The sequence below is a fragment of the Nansenia antarctica genome, assembly GCF_963989245.1.
Source record: "Nansenia antarctica genome assembly, chromosome: 2".
NCBI classification, from domain to species: Eukaryota; Metazoa; Chordata; class Actinopteri; order Argentiniformes; family Microstomatidae; genus Nansenia; species Nansenia antarctica.
In genome coordinates, this window is record NC_137675.1 from 49,253,644 (window position 1) to 49,267,833 (window position 14,190).

The 14,190-nt window shown below is 54.5% G+C and overlaps 1 protein-coding gene across 1 annotated transcript in view; it reads right to left on the reverse strand.

Moving 5' to 3' along the window:
- Window positions 1–14,190, reverse strand: part of tnrc18 (trinucleotide repeat containing 18) — a gene marked incomplete at its 5' end in the record, with an annotated part of 55,203 nt that overhangs the window by 12,382 nt on the left and 28,631 nt on the right. The window contains 12 exon segments of the mRNA XM_080523071.1: window positions 403–540; window positions 998–1,569; window positions 2,321–2,494; window positions 7,020–7,229; window positions 7,768–8,110; window positions 8,348–8,531; window positions 8,622–8,729; window positions 10,196–10,329; window positions 10,509–10,654; window positions 11,387–12,101; window positions 12,192–12,556; window positions 12,795–13,191. Coding sequence (XP_080379197.1) covers window positions 403–540; window positions 998–1,569; window positions 2,321–2,494; window positions 7,020–7,229; window positions 7,768–8,110; window positions 8,348–8,531; window positions 8,622–8,729; window positions 10,196–10,329; window positions 10,509–10,654; window positions 11,387–12,101; window positions 12,192–12,556; window positions 12,795–13,191 — 3,486 coding nt within the window.

Consider the following 14,190-nt stretch of genomic DNA (forward strand, 5'->3'; position numbering starts at 1 on the left):
TCCCCAAGCACACCCCGTGTATACAGACTACCTAAACCTTCAGCTCACAGCCACTTCACTACTTGAACTATCTATTCCATTTACTATTTGTATCCTGTGTTATTTGTCACTTGTGTCCTGTACTATTGTCATTTTTTTTTCTTTTCTTGAATTATGCATATTGTCTTATTGTGTTTGTGCTGCAGTGTCACGAACCCAAGCCTGAGAATTTGACTCTCTTACACTTATTGTATGTTATGTTATGTTAATTTTATTTATAATGCGCCCCCCATCCAACTTTTACATCGGCCCGGGGCGCAGTGTTGTAATGTGACGTAACAATAAAACGTGAAACTTGAATGTCTGTTGAAGGTAATGTCTACTTGTTGTGTTCCGAGGAGGAGTGGGTATTAGTAGGCGGACCTCTCTGGGCTTTGGCTTGGCCTTTGATTGGCTCTTGCGTGCGGGGCTGAGAGGAGGAGCCGCCACAGGAATGTCTGTGATTGGGCTGGACAGGAGGGGCGGGCTCAGAGGCAGGGGGGAGTCCTTTGGCTTCTTCTTCTGTTGACGAGACACACACACACACACACACACACACACACAGGGTTAGAGCACACTCAAACACACTCCCAGTGTGGTACAAAACACACACACACACACACACACACACACACACACACACACACGGGGTGGGGTGCTGCCTCGCAGGCTGCAGTTGTCTTTTCATGTCAACAACACAACACACACAGCTGGGGGTCTGTCAGCTACTGATGTACCAGGAGCCCTGCTGGGTCACACACACAGTCACACACACACACACACACACACACACACACACACACACACAATGGGGGCACAGAGGGGAGTCAAGCGAGAAAGAGAGAAGAGAGGGTGAAGAGATGGGAGAGAGAGAGAGGCAGGTGGAAACAGAGCGAGAGAAAGAGAGACAGTCTGTCTCAGGGTTGCTACGGCAACCCGTCGTCGACGGAGGACGGACCGTTAACGGAGACCACCTCACCTTGCCCGGGTCCTTCCCCCCCCCCTCCCTGTTCGGGGGCCTGGGGGGGGCGCGCTTCGGCGTGAGGGGAGGGGCCGAGCCGCAGGGAGAGATCTGATTGGTGGCGGAGGAGGAGGAGGAGGTCGCGCTGCCGGGAGGAGAGCTCTGATTGGCTGCGGCGGCGGCGGAGGAGGAGGCGTCGTGGAGGAAGATCCTCTCGCTGCGCCGGCGCGTCCAGCCCTCCTCCTCGCTGACCACGCCCCCGGGCCACGCCCCCCCCGCCGGCTGACCTCCCCCGCAGGAGGAGGAGGAGGCGGAGGCGGCGGGGTCGAAGGTGAAACAGCGAGGCGAGCGGGGCGGTGGCGGGGGCCGCGGGGGCCGGGGGAGGGCCGCGGCGGTCTTGTTGCGTTTCACCGGCGTCTGAGGCGGCTCGTCTCGCTTGGCGGGGCTGGCCTGGTGGTCCACCCGGCGGGTCGCCGGGGGCAACAGCGGGAGCTCGGGGGCGGAGCGTTTGCCGTGCAGCAGAGAGGGGAACTTCCGCAGAAGGCGCACGTCAGAGCCTGAATCTGACCACTCACACTCACACTCTGAACCTGGTGGGGGAGGGAGGGAGAGGGGGAGGGAGGGAGAGAGAGGGGGAGGGAGGGAGAGAGAGACAGAGGGGGAGAGAAAGAGAGAGGGAGAGGGAGGGAGGGAGGGGGAGAGAGAGGGAGAGAGAGGGAGGGGGAGAGAGAGGGAGAGAGAGGGAGGGGGAGAGAGAGGGAGGGGGAGAGAGAGGGAGAGAGGGGGAGAGAGAGGGAGAGAGAGGGAGGGGGAGAGAGAGGGAGAGAGAGGGAGGGGGAGAGAGAGGGAGAGAGGGGGAGAGAGAGGGAGGGGGAGAGAGAGGGAGAGAGGGGGAGAGAGAGGGAGAGAGGGAGGGAGGGGGAGAGGGAGGGAGGGGGAGAGAGAGGGGAAGAGAGTGAGGGGGAGAGAGAGGGGAAGAGAGTGAGGGGGAAAGAGAAAGGAAGAGAGACAGAGAGAGAGAGAGAGAGAGAGGGGTTAACACACACTGCATCAAAGTGACAGCAGGGGGGGGGGGTTTCTTATCTCAGATCGATAGCGGTGAATAGGAACATCGATTCCCACCAAACAAATGTAAAAAAAACGAAATTATGGTGTGCACCTTGATGTGGCCATTACACGAGCTGAATGAAAAAATGAATAATTAATGAATCCAATCAGTTCCAGAGCGAGGCTCGGCTCTAACCATCACTGCTGCTCCCCTTCCACTCACTTCTCACTTCACAGGAAAATGTAATAATAATTTAAAAAAAGATATTAAAAAGTGCCGTTCAGTGTACTTACCCAGAGTGCTTTGTCTGCTGCGGTGCTTGTTGTCATGGAGAAGGGACAGGGGGGCGGGGTTTACAGGGAGCGCGCTCGCTGCGTACCTCGCCAGCAGACCCAGCCCACTCTCCTCACAGCCACTCCCCTCAGAGTCCGTATCTTCATCCTCCTCCTCATCCTCGTCGGACGACTCTGTTTCACAAAGAGAGATCTGATTACTGCAGCTCAGGGAACACAGAGGAATGTTCTCCACACAGGCCTCTGGAATAAGAGGTGATTTGGGTAGATAACAGAAGACACTGAACACAGCTTAGTGTTCCATCAACACCTTCATATTCCACAACATGTCAGAGAGAGAGAGAGCAGGGTCGGGGCCTAGGGCCTGGCTGGGACACATCTAGAAGCAGGGGGCTAGATTAGAGCCTTAGCCCAGCTTCGGGACCTCAGAGGCTGGGGTAAGTGTGTGTGTGTGTGTGTGGGGGGGGGGGGGGGGGGTGGAGAGGCCTGCAGTCAAGGCACTCTGACTGCCTACGCTCACACACCTTTGTACCTAAATCATTATACATACAACCACACATCGTACATATCATTCAGCGTGTCCTCTTGAGAGGAAGGAGAGAGGGAGTGGGAGAGAGAGAGAGAGAACAGCATGATACTTCTTCCAAAACCACAGCTCAAATCTGCTGTGTGAGCGAATCAGAGCAAAACCACTGAGCTTAACACACTCCCACACTGCTGCTGAGCCCATCAGAGCAAAAACACTGACTCAGATATCATCTATTATTAAAGACCCTTCATGAGAGAGAGAGAGGGAGAGGGAGAGGGAGAGGGAGAGGGAGAGGGAGAGAGAGAGACAGGGAGAGAGAGAGAGAGAGAGAGAGAGAGAGGGAGAGAGGGAGAGAGGGAGAGAGAGGGACAGGGACGGGGAGAGAGAGAGAGGGAGAGGGAGGGAGAGAGAGAGACAGGGAGAGGGAGGGAGAGAGAGAGGGAGAGAGGGAGAGAGAGGGACAGGGACGGGGAGAGGGAGAGAGAGAGAGGGAGGGAGAGAGAGACAGGGAGAGAGAGAGAAATAGACAAAGTACCCACTTGACCAACCCTGCCTATTGTAACTCTGCAGTTAACATTAGAGACGCTGGTAACACACATGCGTGCTTACACACACACACACTTTTACATTCTACACACACACACACACACACTTTTACATTCTACACACACACACACACACACACACGGCAGCAGCAGTGGTTGTTAGCTGTTAGGATAATGGCAGCAAGTGAGCATGAGAGAATCTCTCAGAGGTTAGAGTGTTAACATCAGCAGGAGGAACACACACACATACACACACCCTGAACCCCAAACCAAGCCCTAGCCCCCCCAACCCCACCCCCCTGTGTACATCTGAGAGGAGAGGAGAGCAAGGGGCTAAGGCTTCGGGGCGAGGGCTCCATCTGGGAATTCAGTGAGACAGACAGGTACATGTAGACAGACAGGTACATGTAGACAGGCAGTGGGAGGACAGCCCTGTAAGGTTAAACACCCACATCTGGTCTGTTTAGCCATGGCCCCACCCCCAAACGTGAACCGACTAACTTCCCTTTAGGCGCTCACAGATCTCAGACAAACTGGATAGGTGAAAGCATCACAGCGACGACAGCTTTCCCTCCAAACCCCCACTCATAGGCGGCGGCCATGTTGAGGGTCCGTCGGCCATCTTGCTTTCCCCTAACTGAGTCCTTCTCAGATCTCAGAGGCCTCAAGAGTGAGACGACATACCCAGGGGTGCAACCATGGCTCTCAGACAAACTTCAAGGCAATAAAAAAAAAAAGAATGGATGTTTCTTTAAGAATGTTGAACACCAGATTTTAGTTTGGTTTGTAGCGGGTTTTTGAGCAGAAGCAGAGGTTCCATGTTAGCGATTCAGATAAGACAGATAGAAAGGATGGGGACGTCCTACTTACAGAACAGGTGGACAGGGGGTGTGGCCTCAGGCAGGGCGGGACAGTGCAGTGCAGCGCGGAGAGTAGCTTAGCCTGGCCTTAGCGTAGCCTAGCCTAGCCGTAGCCTAGCCTAAGCCATGGGCGTAGGTAGCGTAGGCTAACAGGGCGAGCTAGTCCAAGGCCAAGCGTCTGTATGGCGCAGCGGCAGCAGCACAAGCACACGGACAGGCTGAGAGACACAAAGCATCATGGGTAGGAGAGGGGGGTCAAAGGTGAGGGGTGAGAGGTGACAGAGGGAGCAGGCTGAGGAAGAGCGACAGGAGAGGGGGGCAGGGGTTATCTGGAGGTTTAGTAGACAGGGAGGAAGAGCCCTATTCTCCAAATATCCCATGGAGCCAATCAGATCACAGAAGTGGAACTGGGGTTCCTTTCAGAATAGCAGAGGAACACTGGGGGGCTTTTGTCTTTTGTTTCATCATGAGCAGAATGAAGCTCACCCTAACGAAGGCTTCCTGACTGACCCTGGACCTGACCTAGGACTGACCCTGGACCTGACCTAGGACTGACCCTGGATCTGAGCTAGGACTGTCCCTGGACCTGACCTAGGACAGACCCTGGACCTGACCTAGGACTGACCCTGGACCTGACCTAGGACTGACCCTGACCCTGGACCTGACCTAGGACTGACCCTGGATCTGAGCTAGGACTGACCCTGGACCTGACCTAGGACTGACCCTGACCCTGGACCTGACCTAGGACTGACCCTGGACCTGACCTAGGACTGACCCTGGACCTGACCTAGGACTGACCCTGACCCTGGACCTGACCTAGGACTGACCCTGGACCTGACCTAGGACTGACCCTGGACCTGAGCTAGGACTGACCCTGGACCTGACCTAGGACTGACCCTGGACCTGACCTAGGACTGACCCTGACCCTGGACCTGACCTAGGACTGACCCTGGACCTGAGCTAGGACTGACCCTGGACCTGAGCTAGGACTGACCCTGGACCTGACCTAGGACTGACCCTGGACCTGAGCTAGGACTGACCCTGGACCTGAGCTAGGACTGACCCTGGACCTGACCTAGGACGGACCCTGGACCTGACCTAGGACTGACCCTGGACCTGACCTAGGACTGACCCTGACCCTGGACCTGACCTAGGACTGACCCTGGATCTGAGCTAGGACTGACCCTGGACCTGACCTAGGACTGACCCTGGACCTGAGCTAGGACTGACCCTGGACCTGACCTAGGACTGACCCTGGACCTGAGCTAGGACTGACCCTGGACCTGACCTAGGACGGACCCTGGACCTGACCTAGGACCGACCCTGGACCTGACCTAGGACTGACCCTGACCCTGGACCTGACCTAGGACTGACCCTGGACCTGACCTAGGACTGACCCTGGACCTGACCTAGGACTGACCCTGACCCTGGACCTGAGCTAGGACTGACCCTGGACCTGACCTAGGACTGACCCTGGACCTGAGCTAGGACTGACCCTGACCCTGGACCTGAGCTAGGACTGACCCTGGACCTGACCTAGGACTGACCCTGGACCTGAGCTAGGACTGTCCCTGGACCTGACCTAGGACGGACCCTGGACCTGACCTAGGACTGACCCTGGACCTGACTTAGGACTGACCCTGACCCTGGACCTGACCTAGGACTGACCCTGGACCTGAGCTAGGACTGACCCTGGACCTGACCTAGGACTGACCCTGGACCTGACCTAGGACTGACCCTGGACCTGAGCTAGGACTGACCTTCACATCTCATCCATAACCAGGCTTAGCCCCTCCCCTAACGTGACCCCATAGACAGCCCTGAGCCATGCTTCTACACCTCCATCAAGAGCTCCCTAATGTGTGTGTGTGTGTGTGTGTGTGTGTGTGTGAACACTGCCTAAGTATCCAAAGCTTTTCAAGACCTCCAACCCACCTGAGTCAGTTCTAAACCAGGCCCACCGTTCCCAAACAAACACCCAGAACTAAACCACGTTGGATTAACTTCAATAAAGATTCACCAAAATTCCAAACTTTTTTTTTCTCTCTCTTTCCACTTCCTCACGTTCTCCATCCTCGCCTCTTTCTAAGAACCGAAGGAGACGGTCTAAGGTCTGTCCCCTCGGACCTTCTCCTCCAATAAGGTGGGAGAAGGAGGCTAGGAGAGAGGGGCATGGAGGGAATGGAGGAAACACTACCTGAGCGGAGGAGCGGAGGAGAGGAGGGATATTTGACTAACAGAGCGCTCGGAGGGATGTTGTGAGGTGCAGCCGGACGGACGGACGGACAGACGAACAGACAGATGAAGCAGAGACACAAGGACCACAGCGCGCTGCTTTTCAGTACCGATCAAATCAACACCTTTAATAGAGCTTAGGTACCAAAAACTGCAATACAACTTTGAAAAAACGTCTTTTTTTTTTTTTTTTTTTTTTACTTCACAAAATCCACACATTTTTCAAATGTACAAAATTCTACAAAAAAAAGAAAAATCTTTTGCAAGCCAGGCAAAAACCATAAAAAAGGCAAACTCTTAAAAAAAATAAAAGAAAAGAAAAGAAAAAAGACAAAAAAAGAGGCAACTCTATGGAGCCAGCAGCACCAAAGAGAGAGGGGGGGGAGAGAGAGAGAGAGAGAGGACTCTGAGACTGGGAGGCTACTGAAAGACCCCTATCCTCTGCCTGAGCTGGGCTGGGCTGGGGTGGGGTCAGTAACCGCGCGCGGGGGGGGGGTCAGTAACCGCGGGGGGTGGGTGTGGTCAGTAACCTTGGTCGAAGGAGTCGTCCGAGGAGCTAAGGCCTGCCTCCTGCAGCAGCATGGATAAGTGCTTGTGTTTCCTCTCCCGAGACGCCTGATTGGACAGCAGTGTTGCCGGCGACGCCGTGGACCGCCTCTTCCGGCTGGGGTTTCCGTGGGAACGAGACCCTGAGAGGGGGGGCCAGCCCCCCACGGAATCATCCTCCTCTGAGTCAGAGTCTGGTGCAGAGAACACAGAGTCAGATACACACACACACACACACACACACACACACCACACACACACACACACAGAGAGACAACACACACCCCACAAACCCCCCCCCCCACACCCCACCTGCCACACACACACACACACACACTACCGACAAACACTCTGCAACAGCACAGCGTGAAGAAACCTCACATACCAGAAACCACCACAACAACAACCACAACAACCACCACAACCACCACCACCACAACAACCACAACAACCACCACAACCACCACCACCACAACAACAACAACCACAACCACAACAACATCCACAAACACAACAACATCCACAAACACAACAACAACAACAACAACAACCACAACATCCACAACAACCTCAACCACAACAACATCCACAACAACAACATCCACAACCACAACAACAACAACCACAACCACCACAACAACAACAACCACCACAACCACACACCACAGAAACCAGTAGCCCAGACCAGTGAGACAGCCTGGGCGGGAGGGGGGGGGGGGTGACGGTACTCACTGTTGGAGCAGCTACTGGGCTCCGGCCCCAGAGGAGAGAAGGCCGTGTTCCGCTGACCTTTCACCTTCAGGCTGGAGGAGGAGGGCTCCAACGAGGGTGCCGCTTTGGAGCCAGCGGTGGCCATCTTGTGCGTCGTCGCCCCTCCTCCTTTGGTGGGCGAGCGGCTCCCCCGGTCCTTGCTCCCCCGCCCCTCCACGGCCCCCCTGCCCTTGGACCTCTGGACCCTGGCGGCCCGGGGGGGGGCGGCGCCCAGAGAGCCCAGGGAGAGGGACAGGGCCCGGTCCAGGGCGCACGCCAGCTGCTCCTGCTCACACACGCGGCCCGCACGCCTGGCCTTGGACGCCTGGGGGGAGGACACACACACACACACACACACACAGATGTTAGCATAGCATATCGTGCTCACACACACAAACAACATTATTTTTTTGACATTTAGCAGACTTATTTCAAAGCGACATATATATAGATTTTTTGTAAATGTAATGTAAACACACACACACAGGTGTTAGCATAGCATCACACACACACACAGATGTTAGCATCACACACACACACACACACACACACACAAACGTACCTCCAGAGAGCGACTGGTGGACGCCTCCTGGTCGTTCCAGCTCTTACTCTTCTTCTTCTTCACCTTCACTCCACCTCCTCCTCCTCCTCCCTCCGTCTCTTCCTCGTCTCTGGATGAGCGGAACCTCTTCCTCTGCCCCTCTCCCGCCTCGGAGTCCTCAGAGTACTGGAGGTTCCTGCCCAGTCTGAGACAGAAAGGGATGTTAGCTTAGCATAGCATAGCATAGCACACACACATGTACGTTGTGCACACAGTGCTGAGAGGGAACACTCACTTCCCTCCCCTGCTGTCCAGTTTGGTGGGCGTGGTCAAGTGTTTCCTCTTCCTGGGTCGGCCCCTCCCCCGCCGAGTCAGACTCCGCCTCTCCTCCTCCTGCCGCTCCCTGACACACACACACACACGGGTTAGAGAGGGGTGTGTCACCTGTGTGTGTTTGTTAGTTTTACTGTGTGTGTGTGTGTGTGTCAGGGTTTCCGTTAACCGGTAATTACCGGTCTTTGTCCGGTAAAATTAGGTGAAGTCCGACAAACTGAAAACTCGTCGGACATAAATGTCCGGTGAAAATAATTCCCTCTAACCATTTTCAGCTGAGCACCAAACACACACACGTAACACTGCCCGAGAGAGAAGGACCCGCCCCCTTTAGTTAGCCTATAGGCTATAGGCTATAGGCTAACTAAAGGGGGCGGGTCCTTCTCTCTCGGGCAGTGTTACGTGTGTGTGTTTGGTGCTCAGCTGAAAATGGTGTCCCGAAGCGGAGCGCTTTAACTTTATCGCACAATAACAAGGATAACAAACGAAACGGACAACATTTACACTAAGATGGAGACAAACTTCAGCGATATGATCTAACAGCCGGTCTTCAGGACGACATACAGACCCGTATGAGCTTACAGGGCTATCCCCTATCTATCTGAGAAAAGGCATAGCCTAGGCTGTAACATCGAACGGAAATTAGCCTATACGCATTGCAAGTTAATTTAAAGCCTATTTATTTTCAAAGAGTTTTATTCTATTTTATTTTATCTGATAAAAGGCATATGAACGGAAATTAGGCTAGCCGTGTCACGCCAGAAGCCTACATGCTTGCACTGTTACTGTTCAATAAAATGTTATACATCTAGACATTGTGGTATTTCTTTATATACGTATCCCAGACTGCCTATCAATTGTTTCTCAATAAACAGTTATGTTCTCCCCATTGTCATACTCCCGAGCTAAACGAAATGCCTTCCCAACCAGCGAGACCTGGTTATAGAAATGACGTTGTTTTATTGATTTAAAAAAAAAGGGTAAAACTGGAAAGAGAAAATAGAAAACTCACATTAATCCCAAACAATTTAACAAACTTCAGTTAACGTAATGTGGAGTCCGTTCATTGATCGATGCTGTCTGTTCAGTTCCCAGTGAGGCGCCCGTTCAGCGCTGGACCCGTTCAGCGCTGGATTTGACGCATGGCATAGCGCGCATGCGTCAAATCATGTTATATTATTATATATTATATAGCTCGCATCTAATCGTATCGGATGAGAAATAGACATTAAATGGCATATATAGGCCGCTACACAACAGTAATCACCGCGACAAACAGCTATATTAGATTTGAAAAAAAAATATATGATTTAAAAAAAAAAAAATTTTTATTATATTTTAATATGATGACCGGAATATATCACGTTTGTCCGGTAAATCGAATTCTTCCCGGACACGATGTCCGACGGCAAATTTTTCTACCGGAAACCCTGGTGTGTGTGTGTGTTAGTTTCACTGTGTGTGTGTGTGTGTGCACGTGTGTGTGTGTGTGCACGTGTGTGTGTGTGTGTGTGTGTGTGTGTGTGTGTTACTCACTGGCTGTCTGTGCGTCTCTGCAGCTTGCCCAGTTCTCTCTGCTGATCCTTGTACCTCCTCTGCAGCTCCGCCAGACGCACCCTGTAGTCCACCTCCACCGCATCCAACACCTCCACTGACACCTTACTGAACAACTGGGGGGGGGGGGGGGAACAAACATTTAAAACCATGTTGCAAAAAAAACAGAAGAAAAAATAGACACTGCACAAATGTCTTCCCCCCCTCCTCTCTGCTTTCTTCAGTGTTCATGTCCCCCCCCCCCCACTCCCACGCCTCCCTGTCTCGCCCCCCCTCCCCCTCTCCTCCATCGTACCGGCTCCTCCTTCCTCTGCCTCCAGCTGTAGGTCCTGCCTGGGTGCAGCTCCCTGGGCAGGCGGAGGTGGCTCTGCTGCTGGATGGCCTCCAGTAACACCTGTCTGCTGGCCTCCAACAGGCAGTCGAGGGCCCCCAGAGGCTCGCCTGGAGCACACACACACACACACACACACACACACACACACACGCATAACACACACACACACGCATAACACACACACACACACGCATAACACACACACACACACACACACACACCACACAAACACTAAGACAAGATCCGAGGCCAAACAAACAAAACATTTACCTTATCTGGCTGGGTTCTAAATGGTATTCTAGCATACTGCATACTAGCATACTCAATGAGTATATACTGCATACTGCCTACTAAATTCATAATAAGCATGCCAATACCAGCCGACCATTCACACTGAAGTATGCATCTCAGTATCCCAGAATACCTTTCGCACCGGCCGGCAGCGGGGAATTTAAACCTTCATTTCTTTTAGACCTCCATGGGCTAAAAGCTGTTGTAATTTTGGCTCTACAAGTGTTAACATGTCATTTTATTACGTGTAATATGTTTTCAGGCGAGAAAGTAACCATGTATATTCCCAAAATGTAGTTTATCAAAAATAACTTTTTTCCCCACTTCTGTTCGCTAGCTACGTTACCTTAGTTACGGTAGATATTTTTACTACTTTGACAGAAACGTCGGAACATAATAGTTAAACAAGTTGTAAAATGTCATACTACGTCATACCTAGTATGAATAGTATGCTAGTTAGCCATTTCGAACACAGCCTCTATCTGTCAAAGCCTTTCATAAGCCCCCCCCTTCTCTCTCTTTCTCTCCTCCCTCCCCCTCTCTCTCACCTTGCTCCTGGTTGATTCTGTCCATCTCCAGCTGGGCCATGTGGCTGAGCAAAGCCATGCCCTCCAGAGCCCAGTCCTCCATGGGCCCGGTGCTGCTGCCCGTGCCCAGGGCCGGGGCCTCCGTCTGGGGCAGGGAGGGCAGGGCGGGGAGGGGGGGGGCGCAGGCCTGGGGCATCTCACTGGCGGCCAGCAGAGCGATCATCCCGGCCATGGGGTCCTCTGGGGCGATGGGGGGGAGGAGGGAGGGCGGGGGAGGGGGGTAGAGGGGGGGGCCGGACAGGGGGGAGGCGGCCTCTCTCAGGCTAGCCGTGTGAGAGTGTGTGTGAGAGTGTGTGTGTGTATCGGGCGGCAGCGGAGGCTGGGGGGGGCCAGACCCCTCCGATAACGACTGCACACACACCCGTGCTGCTGCCGCCTCCGGTCTGTCCGAGCCCGCCGCAGCGAGGGATGCTGGGTAAAGAAGCGAGCCGGGTTCCGACCCGTCCGTGACCTCTGTTTTAGGCTCCGCCTCCAGGACGGGCGCCGGGCCCGGATAGGAGGCTTGGCAGGCGTAAGACGACACCTCCATCTTGACCGTCCCTCCCTCCTTCTCCTCCTCCTCCTCTTCCTCTTCTCGGTCCATCCGTCTCTCCTGGGCCAGTGTGGGCGGGGGGGCACAGGACAGGGGCTGGTGGGGGGAGCAGGACAGGGGCTGGTGGGGGGAGCAGGACAGGGGCTGGTGGGGGGAGCAGGACAGGGGCTGGTGGGGGGGGCAGGACAGGGGCTGGTGGGGGGGGCAGGACAGGGGCTGGTGGGGGGGGCAGGCTTCCCTCTCCTGGCTGGCGGGGGCCCCGGGGCTGGAGGTCCGGCGGAGAGGCCCCAGGAGGGCCCGGCTCAAGCCCAGCTCGGGCTGCTCCAGGTCGGGCTCCTGCTTCAGCGAGGGCCCCTGGGACGACCCCGGAGGCTCCAGGGGACGGGGCTTGACGTCGGCGGCCGATGGCCTGGGGTGGAGGTGCGGAGGAGGGGGCCGGGGGCCGGCGGCGGAGGGGGGGGCCTGGAGGTGTGGGTGGGGATGGAGGGGGGGCGGGAGGCTCTCTGTAGTGGCCCCCGTGGAGGGCTGGAGGTGGTAGGGGGGGAAGGGGGAGCTGAAGGGCGCCGTGAGAGACTGGTACGGGTAGCCGGGAGGGACATCTGGCGGGGGAGAGAGGAGAGAGAGGACACGCATGTCAACATGAGGAAGACAACACCCAAAACGTTAGCGTTGTGTTAGCTTTGTGTTGGCGTTGTGTTGGCGTTGTGTTGGCGCTGTGTTGGCGTTGTGTTAGCGTTGTGTTAGCGCTGTGTTAGCGCTGTGTTAGCGCTGTGTTAGCGCTGTGTTAGCGCTGTGTTAGCGTTGTGACTGGCAGGGTGAGTGCGTTTTCAGACGTACCTGAGTAGATGCTCTGAAAGGGGCCGGTGGTCTGCTTAGGCCCCTCCCTCTGCTCTCTCCTCAGCCCCTCCCCCGCCTCCTCCTCCTCCTCCTCCGACTCCTGCTTGGGCCGAAGGGGGGAGGGGGGAGGGGGGGAGGCGGAGCGAGGGGAGGGCGGGTGAGGCCGCCGGGGGGGCGTGGGGGGGTGAGACAAGTCTCTCTGTCCCTCCTCGGACTTGAGGGTGGCGACGGGGGAGAGGAGGGGGGGCAGGGCGGGGGAGGGCGTGGGCGTGCGGGCGGTGGGGGGCTTGCGGGGGTGCAGGACGGGGGAGGGGGAGGAGAGGGAGGAGGGACGGGGGGGCTTGGGCTTGTCGACCTTGTCCTCCAGGTCCCTGTGCTCGCTGGCCTTCAGACGCTCCTGGAACAGAGAGGATCATGGGTGTTAACGGAGCTGGGCATCTCTCTCTACTAGGTGCCAGGGTGTGTCTGTGCCACCCCAAACAGCAGCTGGCGGCTGGCACACCCACAATCACATGCAGAATGCAAGACTTCAACTTTTAAACATTTGATTGACAGGCAGGCTCTGCATGATGATGGATGCTGTTTTTTGACGGAAATAATTTCGAATTCATTTTAAAATGAACAATTATTATAATTATATTATAACATAATAGCCTTATGTTTTCGAACAAAACGTTTTAGTAAGGCTATAACAAAAAAGTTATTATTCTTTTGGTTATAGCCTTACTAAAACATTTTGTTCGTACACAGGAACCCTACACAGGAACCCTACACAGTTACCAGCGTTTGAAAGGGAACTTAGAGGCTTTGGAGTCGAATGAAATAAGGACATGGTTTAAGGCCAAGCCACGCCATCATGACCTTTAACCTGTCAACCGGCACGGGGGAGGCTGTGTCCCAATAACGTCTCATGTTAAATGTCATTGGGGGGAATGCTGTGTAGATTCTAGCCTTGCCTGGTTGTTAAACTATTCTATTGTGGGCCTGTTTTGTTCTGATGTTCTAACCTATCTGATAAGCCTATGTAAAGAATGATTGTTATTTTAAACATCACAGTGGAACTAAACAACAGACTGTATGACTAAAGCCCTTCTCATGTCTAGTCCAGTCTTACTGTGTGTTGGAGAGAGAAGCAGATGTGGCAACAGGCACACCCAGTTTTTCCTGATGCACACCCACATTTTTTTCTGGCTACGTTACAGGGTTGAAGGGGTGAATGTATGTATGTGTGTGTGTGTGTGTGTGTGTGTGTGTGTCTCTCTGTGTGTGTGTCTCTCTCTCACCACCAGCTGGGCGTTCCTCTGCAGTTCCAGGACCTGTGTTAGGGTGACGGTGTGTGTGTGTGTGTGTGTGTGTGTGTGTCTCCCTCTCTGTGTGTGTGTGTGTGTGTGTGTGT